This window comes from Epinephelus moara, chromosome 13 (genome assembly GCF_006386435.1).
Source record: "Epinephelus moara isolate mb chromosome 13, YSFRI_EMoa_1.0, whole genome shotgun sequence".
In the NCBI taxonomy this organism is placed as follows: domain Eukaryota; kingdom Metazoa; phylum Chordata; class Actinopteri; order Perciformes; family Serranidae; genus Epinephelus; species Epinephelus moara.
In genome coordinates this window covers 23,646,532-23,659,757 of record NC_065518.1, presented here as the reverse complement: position 1 = coordinate 23,659,757, position 13,226 = coordinate 23,646,532, and the positions used below count along the sequence as shown (strand labels likewise).

Sequence of the window (13,226 nt, the reverse complement as noted above, 5' to 3'; positions counted from 1 at the left end):
GACCAGTGGGTTTTCCCAGGAAATGTGGCCCCGCCCTTATTGGCAGCGAGTCAAAGGAGGCGTTTCTGAACTGCCGAGCGGGTGCCAGGAGATGCCACAGATTGCCACAGACTGCCACAGATTGCCACTGCGGTGCCACTACCTGCCAATGCCACTGGGAGGATCTCGGCGCTGTTGCTAAAAGGACACAGTATTCAAAACTTTGAGAACCCCTGATCTAAAATTTTTGTTTTAAAATAAAAAAAATCACCCAAGGCCTCGCTGGAGGTCTGGGCTGCAGAAAGTGTCGATTAAAAATGGTCCCCCTGATGTTAAATAGGTGGATACGGCCCTGTTTCACTCACAGCCTTGACGTTCCCATACTCCGGGTCCAGCAGCACCACCGCGGCTTGCGTGGCCGGTAAAGTTGAGCCTTCCTCCCTCTTGTAGAAACACACCAACTTTGTGCACAGGACTCCGTCATTCTGCATGTACGTGGGCATCAGTCCCAGGAAGCTGTAAAAAAGGAAGAAGTGTCAGGCAGCAATAGGAACAGCGTGTTAATATTTCACTTGAGAGAGTAGTCTTACCCGCTGTGTTTCTGCAGAGGCACGGTGGTGCGCACAGGCTGGATCACCTCCGCGCTGTCTCGTCTGGAGAACTTTCCCAAAGCTTCCTCCAGACGAGGGATCAACTCTTTGTACCGCAGCAGGGGCTGCACCTCCTGCTCCCAGATAACAACTGGGGGGGCGGCCATGGCTCCTGCGAGTCAGATAAGTTAATGGACGCGATTTTGGTCCAAAGTTCAGCCTGCCGAGCTGCGTTCAAGAGCTGCAATAAGGCTCCTATAACACTGTAGTAAAAGTGGGACGAGACACGAGAAGACCGAGCTGGAGAGGTGGTTGTAGCCGATACTGGTCGCGACTAGTATCTTTAGCGCCCCTAGTGGTAGTACTGCCGAGCTGTCTACTTCATTAAATCAGTGCTGCAATGTAACAAAGTACAAATTATAATAGTCAAATAAATAATGATTTAGGATAACATTATGAATAGGGATAAGACTTTATTGATCCGTTGGTGAAATTCACGAGCCACCAGGAAGTATAAAAATAAGCTCCACCTTTACCATCTGCAACATTAAAGTGATGTCCACATTAATGCAACAATATTTATATTTCAATAATATAGTGTATATTATTGTGAACTGGGCCATTCTGCATTATGAGCACTTTTACTTTTTGTATTCTAAGTATAATTTTGTACTTTTACTTTAGTAACATTTGGACTTTTACTTATAACAGAGTATCTCTAAACTATGGTACTGCTACTTTTACTTTGCCTTACCTTATTAAGATCTGAATACTTCTCCCACCACTGGTATAAATAAATACATGAATAAATATAGGGATCAAATGTAGGTTTTTTCTTATTAACTAGTGTTACATATTGGAAACTGTTGGAAGAAGTAGATCCTTTACTTATAAGTAAAAGTAACACCACAATGGAAAACTACTGCAAGTAAAAGTACAGTATCATCAAAATTAATTCCCATTTTAGGGTTACATAGTCTAAATGTATACATTTACTCAAATACAAAAATTTTACTTTTCATTTCTCTACATTTATTTAACTGCAATAAGCACACATTTTACATAAAAACATGATTAACTTTTACTATATAATGAATTGCTTAGTGGTTCTAAACATGTTTGGCTTGTAACCTGTAGTCTTACTGGTTTGGGCCTATTGTCTACTTTCAGTCATTACAATACCAAGGAGAGAATTCCCCTCTAAACTTCTGAGATAGGTTTAATAACTGCTTGAGGCCCTAAGAGGTAAAAGTGTGCACTATTTAAAAAGGAAAGAATTGATTATATTTATTCTTTAAAGAAGAAACATGTAAATTTGTGAAGCAGAACGTCATTCCAGATTTATTTGTCACCCTTTGGAAGGGGCCCGACCTCTAGCTTGGCTGGACTTTACCACCTACCTGTATATAAATAGATTATGTCATATCAGATCTCATATATATTAGTCGGAAAGTGCATCTTTCTGCAGAATTAATACCTTTATTTTTCATACTTTAAGGACATTTTGTTAATACTTCTGTACTTTAAGTTAAGTAGAATTCTGAATGGACTTTTACCTGCAGTGTAGTTACACTGACACTTATACTCAAGGATCTGAGTACTTCTTCTGCCACTACTGTAGGCCTATTACTTCACTGTTAGTACTGCTAAAAACACTGTGCAGAACTTTAATTTAGCAGCTGATGGAAGTATAAATGTGTCAAATTTAATATCTTCAAATAAGAGGATAACTTTGACCCATGCTTACTAACATTTTTGGAGACAGGAAATTAGCAACGCAGATGGTGATGTGGAAGCCTGATTTTAAAACATGTAATTTTTTGCCACACACCTTTTTTGGCTTTTGTCCTCACCTACTTTTTTAGTATGGATCCTGCGCATTGTTTTATAAAGAAGACCCCAGGTAGCATAATATCACAGCTTGTTAGTGGCCTGAACACACCTCCAAATGAAATGAGCTGTTGTGTTTGGTTGCACTGAAAACATACAAATTATGTTTGTATAAGTGTGTGTAAGTTCATATTCCTCCCCAAATGTATCAATTGTTTTATTGTTATATGTTATTAAAGGTTAATTACACAACCTGAATGAAAACATAACGTGAAATACGAACAAACACTGGGTTTAAATAAAAAAATTATTTTATTATGAATCAAGAGATGCCATGGCAAACTGATACACTGAACTGGACGAACTGTCCTAAAATGTAAAAAAGAAAAAACTTCTATATTTTCTTGTCATGCTTAACTGTTTTTTATCAAACAGACGACAAGCATATTTTCATACTGGAATATTTTTTCCCCTCCTTTTTTCAAGGAGAATTTGTCACAACAGTGCAACAAAAATCAGACGAGCAGTCTCTCAATAGCCATCTGAACGGACTGAATCTGCGGCTTGAGCTGAGACCCCTCCTTTATGGTGACTGAGGTAGCAATGACGGGGCGCGACACCCCACAGGCCCGACCCAGGGCCTGCTTGGAGCGGACAAACACGTACGGGACGTTCTTGTCCTCACAGAGCAGCGGCAGGTGGAGGATGATCTCCAGTGGTTCAGCATCAGCAGCCATCACGATAAACTCAGCAATGCCTCTGTTCAGGGTTTTAGTGGCTGGGGGAAAAAAAAAGATCACAGTTAGTACAATGTATTTAAGACTATTACTATTATATCATCACTGCTACTCTGTAGACTGCTAGTTTGATTCTGAAATTAACCTGCAAATTATTTTCTTGTTTATTCATTTAGTCTATTTGAGCAGTACACCCATCCTTGTAGCTCTACAATACTAACAGTGAATTGTGAAGGACATACAATGAAGTTTCTTTTCCAGGTCAGGGTCTTTTAAATCCACACATTTGAGATCCAGCTATCTGTAGGTGTTATTTTCAATAGACCACGTTTCACAGACATTCTTGGATGTTGCATTGCTACTGTAAGTGGCGGATAATCAAACTACCAGCTTGTACGTAAACCCACTAACTAGTCACATTCTAGTCTTGGTGTTAATGTTTCCTCACCTTCATTAGCTCCCTTCCTCAGCTGCTTGTAGTTGGAGGCTTGCTGCACCAGGTCCAGGATAGTTTTGGTCAGCGTGGCGTCAGCCAGCGGGTAGGCCTTTGGGTTCACTGCGGCTTCAGTCTGGTCATGGTACACAAAACAAAACAAACATTAACCACAGGAAAGCAGTATACAAAGTTAACAAACTCCAGGGTGTTATGAGTGTAAGGTTAGTTCGCTCCGCAGCCTCGTTTCTTTAGATTGTTAACCGTTAGCTTGTCTGTTAGCTTGTTAGCTCATTCAGAACACTCACCATTGTGACTTGTTTTTTCTAGTATTCCGGCCCTCTCGGCGAAATGCTTCACGGAGGACTATTAAATTTCACCTGGCTGAGAAAGGGACGACAAGACGCGAGATATGCTCAACGTGGATAATATTTTCGTAGCGCTACGAACTCTGTAAGCTGTGTTGCATGCACTCGGTCCAAACGTTCACCGCACGTGTTGGGTACCGCACATGCGCACTGGGGACACATGCTAAAAACGACAGGAAGTGCTTTTATTATGCTTCATTTATTTCTTTTAACCAATGAAAGGACGCTTACTTTATATATTATATATTATAACAATTATATAACAAAAACAAAATAATAACAATAATAATAAATAATAAATCATAAAATCCTGATCCTGGAAATAATGTAACAAAATAATAAAAACAGTAACAATAAAAACAATTATTCTGATTATATACTTCCAATAACAACTATTGGAAGTAAATTATATTTTCAGTATGTATTTCACATTATTACTGTGTTAGATTTATTGTTATGTTTAACTTATACTTTACTGTATTTAACTTACCCTGTGTATGTGTTTTATTTTGTATTCCGTTTTTTTACTACTTTTTTCCCCAACAAAAAGAGTTTATTTATTTTTCATGAAAAGTTAACTCATTCCAATTAACAGTTTCATGCTTTAAATCACAATATAAATGTATTTTATATTATATTTGTCATTACAACTCAATATATCCTTATTGTCTGAAGTTTTTTTTTCAGAAAATACTATATGTGTATATATATATATATTTAACTAACTTGTCTGAACAGCACAGCGTAGAAGGAATAATAAGAATGTTGAAATAAATGCATGCAAAATGAATGGAGGAAAATAAGATTCAGGGTTTCCACAGTCATGGAAAATCTGGGAAGGTCATGGAATTTCTCAATCACATTTTCCAGACCAAGAAAGAATATTTAAAGTTTTGCAAAGTCATGGATTTTTTTTTTCATGTGTATGTAAGTAATTAAATGGCAAATTTAGCTGTAGAGCAGGTTTAAAAAAAAATATATATAGAAAATTAGTAATGGAACAGTTTTGAAATTTTGTCCATGAAATAGTGTGGGAATCCTGTAAATAAAAATAATAAAATAAATAAAGGCAATACACTCATTTGAAGTCTAAAGAGGTCAATTTTTGGTGTCAGATTGATTTATATTAATGCACTGCTCACATTATCTATGGAAAAAGACAGTCTTTTGTCAGTGAATTTAATCTAAATATGAAATTTAGGATTACTATATGATGGATGATGTGAATCTAGCCAGTGTATATTTATGCATCATAAAATAAAGTAAAATAATTCATTAAAGTATCAGTAATGAACCTGGAAAACATCTTGCCAAAATCTCTTAACATGATGCCAAAACAAACAGAATATATATTCTATCTTTCACTACTGTACAGTTTGTGGCTGTGTCCCACTCTTTGTCTCCGTGGCAACAGAGGGCGCTCTCTCATTGGCTCAGCGGTACTTTTGCTAGTAAGGACCGCGCTGTGCATTTTGGGTAGGGCACTTTCACGTCAGCCATATTGCTCCATCGTTCCGACTGAAGGAGAGAGGGGAGATGAAGGGGATTCGGGGAATTAGTCAGCTATCGGTAAGGACTTAGTTAACTTATCCTGTATAGTCATGTGTCGGGACAACTGTACACACACTAGCCGACTGTTTTACTCTGTGTTTGATTGTTGAACGGTGTAAAAAGTCAGGGTCGTGTCCGGACAAGGTGTGATGAAGAGCAGACGAGGAAGCTGGAGCTAGTCGTGTCTCTGTGCTTAACTCAACCGGCACTTACCTAACTGATAACGTTACATCATTAACACCAGACAAGTCGGGTTATACATTTAAAGTCACTTTTAAACCATATTTTACTCCACTCGGGCTTTAAAAAGAAAGAGCTAGCTTCTTGTAACGTTACACTTACTTTAGCATCCCCATCCACTACTAATGTTGACGTTAGTTTAGGCTTATGCGGCTCACTTACCTTACATTTATACCAGATTATTCAACTTTACTGACATTTTAGACTTGAGTTTTGCGTTATACAACATCATTGTTAACCTAAAGTAAAGCAGTGCTTTCTAATGTAACAGAACTAACCTTATGTGGTGATAAATCAGTCCAGCTCAACCAGCACTACACCTTTTTTGTAAACATAAAAACATGGTTATGAGTGAGGTAGTTTGATTCCCTATGTTTAGTGAAAGGCGACTATAAGCCTTTTAATGTGCAGATTGAGATGCTAATACAGATATAAAATAAGTGACTGACTGACTGACTGTAACGTTACATGAGCTGTCAAAGGTCAGAAATCATAATCGTAAAAGCTCTAGGAACTTGATAGACCTCTAATCCATTTTGGTTTGATATGCAAAATTATCTGCTGAAGAAGATAATATGTAAGCTGCGGAAGAGACACTAAATAGCCTGTGTGGTAAGAGTTTTTTGTCATCTATTTCAAAGATCCAGTTTGCAGGAGCTGGGGGTATATATTAGCTGAAATGTCGTATAATAAGTATGTTTTCTTTAGTATATAATCGCCTGGAAAAAAAAAAAAAAAGAATCACTGTTGTGATCTTGTTACCTCAAAATGAGCCGTTTATATCTACACAGGGAGTGGGTCCTTGTCCACAGAGATTGCCATCACCATGTTTCCACAGTAGCCCAGAACAGACAAACTAAACACTGGCTCTAGTTAGGGCCATTCACGTTGACTACCGTAGTTAGCAGCCCCTCCACAATTAAAGCATCAGAAAGACACAGATTTTTTAACATGACATTTGATCCCTTTATTCAGTTTGCGGATTATTCAGCTCCCAGCACAAACTTCCTGAACAACGAACACTGAATGAATTTTAACCACGAGAAGTTTTAGCTGGTTGCAATCTGCAATGCTTACTGAAAAATGCCACTAAATCCCCCTGAATCTTACACACTACTTTCAGTCAGTTTAGGGCCATTACTATTATGTCAGATTTCTGTATGGTCGACTGAAAGTTTTATCAAAATGCCAAATGTTCAGGGTGTCCAGCAACACTATATCTACTATGAGAGGAAGTATGTACAAATGGAGTAAAATAATTAGTTTTGAGATAAGTATGTTGTGTGTAAGATGCAATTCCTGATCCCAGATTCCACCATGTCACAATCGTACACGTCTCTGTTCTGTTCCTTCCCCCCTCCTCAAATTGCCATTGCCAGCAACACATTAGTTGTAATGTCCCGCCTTCCCATGTTCTCTATTTTTCCAGACGAGGCTTTACGCAGCCCAGGCTGCCCGTAAGGTGGAGTTCAGTGGGGCCGCCGAACATGTTAAGTTTCAGCCGCAGGATGTGCAGGTCAGTGGTTGTTGACTTGTGTCTCTTCTCCACAGAGACGGTTCCATGTGGCTGCCAGAACAGGCCAGTCCCTTGCCCAGCCTCTTGCTGGCCTCAAGCTCTCTCCAGGGACTGCCCACTCCTTCCAGGATGTCTATGTATGTTGTGGAGTGATGAGGATGAGTTGGCTGGGTTCAGTCAGTCTGAGAATGAAGAGATGAATTAGTTTGTCTGTAGGAAAAGACACATTGCTTATGTTTATGCTTTAACTGTTCGTCTCTTCTCATTGTGTTGAGAATAATTGGTCAAATCATCTAATTAAATGCCCAAATGATCTTAGATGACCCTTTATAGTGTACACTGAGACTTGTTGGTTTACATGTGATGAAACTAAAGGATGACTTTATATGTGTTCTTCTGTCCAGGTGACCAGACTGCCTAGTGGGCTAGTGATCGCCTCCCTGGAGAACTATTCCCCAGCCTCCAAGATTGGAGTGTTTATCAAGGCTGGCTGTCGTTATGAGACCCCTGACAACCAGGGGGTCACCCACCTCCTTCGGCTGGCCTCCAACCTGGTATGATACTTCATACGTAGCGTATTTTAAGCTTGGTACACTTTCGAACAACTGTTAATGATTCAGTATTCTTCTGGTTGCCCATTGTCCCCCAGTTTTACTATAATATTATTCATATGGCTGTATGGTGTTGACTTTCAATTCCTACTTTTCCAGACAACCAAAGGAGCGTCATCTTTTAAGATATGCCGAGGTATTGAAGCAGTGGGAGGCAGCCTGAGGTCAGTAACCTCCCATAAAGGTCATAACACATCATTGTATACAAGTGTCTTTCTTGGTCAGTATTCTTATTTGGATATCTGTTTCTCTGCAGTGTGACTTCATCCAGGGAGAACATGATCTACACCGTTGACTGCTTGAGAGATGACATGTGAGTTTTTGAATAATATCAGCATTGTGTTTAATGCTGCACGAGTCAGAAATGAGCAATGTCCCATGTTTCTAGTACAAGGAGAAGACATGCTTTCAGTATCTGTTAGACTAGACAGATGGTTGTAAAACACTTTTGAGCTTGAATTAATGTCAGTAATATGAAGATAACATGTGAAATCAGTTTCTCACACTATATTTTCATGAAACAAACACTGGTATGTAGAGGATGTTCACTGGAGAGGCAGCTCATGCAGCAGGAGGCACAGTTTCAGCAGCTCATATGTAACACATTTTTCTCCTTTTTTGTTATTTGCCTGCAGTGACACAGTAATGGAGTATTTGATCAACGTGACAACAGCCCCAGAGTTCCGGGCATGGGAGGTGTCAGATCTCACGCCCCGAGTGAAGATGGACAAGGCCCAGGCTGCACAGAGCACTCAAATAGGTGGGCATTTATTTCCCTTTCAGTACACATACAGACTATTTCTTTAGATCTATATGTCTACACTGGCTGTTCACAGAACAAGGGCTGTACCCAACCCACAATATTATCAGTTGAATTGGATTCGCTGGTTTATTACGAATATTCAAAGATTCCTTTTTCTTTTGCCATATAAAATTTTGAAGTGGCACGTTCAGTGTGACAACAGCATTCATGTAATATAGTAAACAAGCTAACTGCGCTATTGACAGATCAGAAATGTGCAAAAACATTTTTTTTCAGACACTAGATATCAAACAAAAGCTTGTGACTGTGTCATATGAAGCTGCTGTGAGCTGTGAATTCACCACTTCGACGCAGAAAAGAGAAGATCCTTATAGTCAAGAGGTTGTCCTCCTCTATGCCGCTACATCACGTCCACAGCCGTTTGTTCCAAAGAGTAGCATGAATGTAAAGAGCACTCACTTTGCAGCAAAATCTGGGGGCTACTGCAGAATGACCGAACATTCAGCTTAGAGTTTATGAAATTGCTTCACCCAATTGTTGGCAAAAGAAGGCTCCAAATGTGTGGGAATTTACAGAAGCAAATGGTATTAGATAGGGATGTAACGATACCAGAAACTCACGATACGATATTATCACGATAAAGAGTCCACGATATGATATATATCACGATATTTATACAAGGGGGGAAATAGAGAAAATTTATTGTTAAAAATAGCTATTTTATTTAAAAACAGTGTATGTACACTGTACAGCATGTTATTTTTAACTTGGAAGCGTATCATAAACAAATCAACACACAGTTGAACATGTGCTTTCATTTCCCCCCTATTACTGCTAGGCAGGCAGACATTAAAGTGCCATAACAAAGTCATGTCAGTTAAAACTATAGTGACAGAATATGAAAATGGAAACATTCAGTATTTTTTAACCTACTCTGAACAAAGGTGGTGTAGTACTATTACTACAAAGTAATCTGAATGACATCAAATTGTGAGGATAGAGTAGTCTTAATATTCATCAAATATACAGAACTTAGAACAATCAGACCCTGCAACAACAACAAAATTAACAAATTAGAAATAATGTTAACTCAATAACACAATCCCTCACTCACAGATACAGAGAGAGAGAGAGAGAGAGAGAGAGAGAGAGGTAATAAGGCCCAGCCATTTCCCTACATTATTTTAGTGTAACTGTATCATTTTTTTTCGCTGTGAAAACATTGGACTACCGACAAGTGGTCTTGGTCTTGTCGGAAAGCCATGATTCCGCTGTTTCACGTGATATGTGTGGCTTCTTGCAATGGCGAACGGTCGCGGAGAAAATCCATAGAGAAGAACAATCAATCTCCTTACCTCCGGTCACGCACTGGTCAGAGTCGGAGGCTGAGAGGCTGAGAGGCTGAGCTGCATGAGTCTGCTCTCACCTGCGCGCGCAGATGCATGCAAAGGATTATGGGGAATGTAGTCGCACAGTCATATTACCGGCTCTGTAGGAGAATGCAACTATATAACTACCGTGGCATTCCCACGACGGTATCAAGAATTTATTTTATCGCGACACCGCAAAATTCGATATATCGTTACATGCCTAGTATTAGACAGGTGCACCAAATCCAATCACTGTTTCTTTGGAGTCCACCATACAGGCTGCTAGAGTGATTTATCAGTTAAGAAGACAACTTAACTGTTAGTTTCAACATCAGAATATTGCATTGTTATCATGTCTCTTTCTGTCTTTTCCAGGTGTGATTGAAGCTCTGCATGAAGCTGCCTACAAGAACGCACTAAGTAACTCCCTGTACTGTCCTGACCACATGGTTGGCAACATCCAGGCCGGACATGTAAGTATTGTTTCAGTGTGTATTTCTGAAGACCTATGGAGTTAATATACCCATTTAAACCTTTTGTAATGTTTGTGTTTGTCTTCAGCTGCACCAGTTTGTCCAGAACAATTTCACAAGTGCAAGAATGGCTCTTGTTGGACTGGGTATGGGTCATTATACCTTTAATATAATAACCTTATAACGACAGCAGTATTGTTTTAACTTGGGGTGTTTATACAGCTTCAAGTTATAACATAGTCCTAGTTTTCTTCAATGACCGAAACATCATTAAGTGTATGACGTTTGTCTTTCCTTCAGGGGTGGACCATGCGGTGCTTAAGCAAGTTGGGGAGCAATTCCTCAACATCCGCAGTGGGGCAGGCACCACAGGGGCCAAGGCTCAGTATCGTGGAGGTGAGCTGAACCAATGATTGGGGGTGGGGGGGATTTATTACGTCAAGAAAAAAATTCACATCCTGTTTTTTTGTCTCTAGGTGAGATTCGTATGCCCTGCATCAGCAGTCTGGTCCACTCAGCGGTGGTGAGTCAGTCAGCAGCAGCAGGCACCGGCGAGGCCCTGGCCTTCAGTGTGCTGCAGCATTTACTGGGAGCTGGTCTGCATGTCAAGAGGGGCTCATGCGCCACCAACAAACTGGTCCAGGGTGTTGCCAAGGCAACTGCTGACCCTTTTGATGTGAGTGGGTGTCAGTTCCTAAAATAAACTTCTAAAATTGTTCATACACTGGGGCCTTGTCTTGCGTCAATCATCATTCAACACTACCTGTAAAAACATTTTTTTCTTTTTTTGGCTGAACAGGTCAGCGCTTTCAACTCAAGCTACTCTGACTCTGGTCTGTTTGGAGTTTACACCATTTCCCAGCCAGGAGTTGCTGGTGATGTGAGTATCCCTTAGTCATGACAAGAGTCTGTTCATTGACACAAACTGTTCAACAAATTAGCTGCAGTCAAGTTTTTAACAATGAAACTGGAAACGGTGAAACAGCTTGATGTAAGCTCTGTCTTCTTATGTCTCTCCAGGTGATCAAGGCTGCGGTTGCTGAGGTGAAGGCTGTTGCTGATGGTGGAGTCACAGCTGCTGACCTCACTCGGGCCAAGTAAGTAAGACAGACAGACAAGACAGAGACATGACTTTAAATTTTACATTGTTATTTACATCAAATTGAAAGTTTTCCTCTTAGTCTGCACTATTGTATCTTATGATGAGCTTGTGTTTGTTTCCTCTGCAGGGCCCAGCTGAAGGGGGAGTTCCTGATGTCCCTGGAGACATCAGAGGGTTTGCTAGAGGCCATGGGCACTCAGGCTCTGACTGAAGGATCCTACTGCCCCGCTGAGGAGATCTCCAAAAAGATTGACAACGTCACCCTGACAGATGTCTCCAACGTAAGACATTTAGTTCAGATTTACTTCATCTTTAATTGTGTTGTGCAGTCAGTAATGTTGCCGTCAACTTTCTTGTGTAATTGCAGGCTGCCAAGAAGTTCATGACGGGTAAGAAGACCATGGCGTCCAGCGGCAACCTCATAAAAACACCTTTCGTGGACGAGATCTAAAGCCCTCCTCGACACCTCGTACTGTGCCTGACTGATGGCAAAGCAGAATTTGTGTCCTTCTACATTTTGACAAAAAGGTCATCGGTTGTTCTGAGGGATATAATGTCATAACACCACTGGGTATTTATCGGTGTTGTAACATCATATTTTCAGGTGATGCTGCTCTGGCGCATCCCAGTGTCGTGCTCCACTCATCTGTCCACATTAACTGTATAGCTGATGTAAAATAATGAATAAATTCTATCTACCTTACAGAGTTTCAAGTGTTTTGCTGTGGTGTTTTATGTCTGTCATACTTTAGTATTTGAGTTTTTGCTTGACAGTTCACTGTTGAAAATGGAAACCACTTCACAAAAGCAATTTTAGATCTGCTGAGATGCTTTTTCTGGAGGTTTTGATTGAAAAAACTAAATAAGAATGAACTGTAAAGTCAATATGCATGAGAAGCTGAGGTGTAATTTCCACTGTTCCATTTTTCAAATTCCCATTTGTGTTTCAAAAACATTCATAATTATCTTTTCTTTTCTAACAGAAAACTTGGGCTTAAAATGTTCTTTTTAAGCCAAATATTAGATTCTGGCTGAGAATTTGAATTAAGCTGCTGATTTTTGCTCTGGTATACTTATAAAATGCCCCAAAAGAGTATCGTATTTACCATATTTAGCACTATTATGACACAAATTAGTAAAATGAGCAACTTAATTATTTTATATCCTGAAATATACACCCAACCAGCCACATTTCTAGGTACACCTTGTTAGTACCAGGTGGGACCCCTTTTGCCTTCAAAACTGCCTTCATTCTTGGTGGCATAGATTGAACAAGATGCTGGAAACATTCCTCAGAGATTTTGGTCCATATTGACATGATAGCATCACACAGTTGCTGCAGATTTGTCAGCTGCACATCCATGATACGAATCTCCTGCTCCACCACATCCCAAAGGTGCTCTATTGGATTGAGATCTGGTGACTGTGGAGGCCATTGGAGTACAGTGAAGTCATTGTCCTTAAGAAACCGGTTTCCAAAGGCACACCCTTGATGAGAAGTGTTCAAAATCATGCAAAGTTTTAACATCTAGCTGAATGTAAAGTGAGCAAACTCAATCTGCTGATGAAGACTGTGTAATATAGTCAAAAGCTCAAAGGCAAGTAAGTGGACCTTGGAAGTTTTTTTTGTGCAACCTCAGTGTTTTGTCTCGGAGAGAAGAGT

General features: G+C 39.9%; 3 protein-coding genes across 4 annotated transcripts in view; 1 reads left to right on the top strand and 2 right to left on the bottom strand.

The window, feature by feature from the left end:
• The window catches only part of crym (crystallin, mu), a 6,865-nt gene extending 6,000 nt beyond the window's left edge, over positions 1-865 (bottom strand). The window contains exons 1-2 of the mRNA XM_050060674.1: positions 570-865; positions 345-495 (exon numbers count right to left, since the gene is read on the bottom strand). Coding sequence (XP_049916631.1) covers positions 345-495; positions 570-736 — 318 coding nt within the window. The 5' untranslated portion in view covers positions 737-865. The remainder of the gene's footprint in view (positions 1-344; positions 496-569) is intronic.
• A 1,827-nt stretch (positions 866-2,692) lies between these two features.
• On the bottom strand, positions 2,693-4,093 carry LOC126399716 (NHP2-like protein 1). The gene is made up of 3 exons (XM_050059903.1): positions 3,878-4,093; positions 3,585-3,705; positions 2,693-3,177 (listed from the first exon to the last, which is right to left on the bottom strand). The coding sequence occupies exons 1-3, from the start codon at positions 3,878-3,880 to the stop codon at positions 2,915-2,917; spliced, it is 387 nt and encodes a 128-aa protein (XP_049915860.1). The 5' UTR covers positions 3,881-4,093; the 3' UTR covers positions 2,693-2,914.
• A 1,292-nt stretch (positions 4,094-5,385) lies between these two features.
• Positions 5,386-12,271, top strand: LOC126399797 (cytochrome b-c1 complex subunit 2, mitochondrial). 2 transcript variants are annotated; one of them, XM_050060063.1, is made up of 14 exons: positions 5,386-5,506; positions 7,158-7,244; positions 7,649-7,798; positions 7,955-8,019; positions 8,112-8,168; positions 8,491-8,615; positions 10,364-10,461; positions 10,550-10,607; positions 10,762-10,857; positions 10,938-11,137; positions 11,261-11,341; positions 11,482-11,558; positions 11,691-11,844; positions 11,931-12,271. In XM_050060063.1, exons 1-14 carry the CDS (start codon positions 5,474-5,476, stop codon positions 12,012-12,014), a joined length of 1,365 nt encoding a protein of 454 aa, XP_049916020.1. In that variant the 5' UTR covers positions 5,386-5,473; the 3' UTR covers positions 12,015-12,271. The 2 variants fall into 2 exon arrangements, with proteins under 2 accessions (XP_049916020.1, XP_049916019.1); XM_050060062.1 differs by lacking the exon at positions 7,158-7,244 and adding an exon at positions 7,280-7,381 and having other exon boundaries at positions 5,418-5,506.
• The last annotated feature ends 955 nt before the right edge of the window (positions 12,272-13,226 follow it).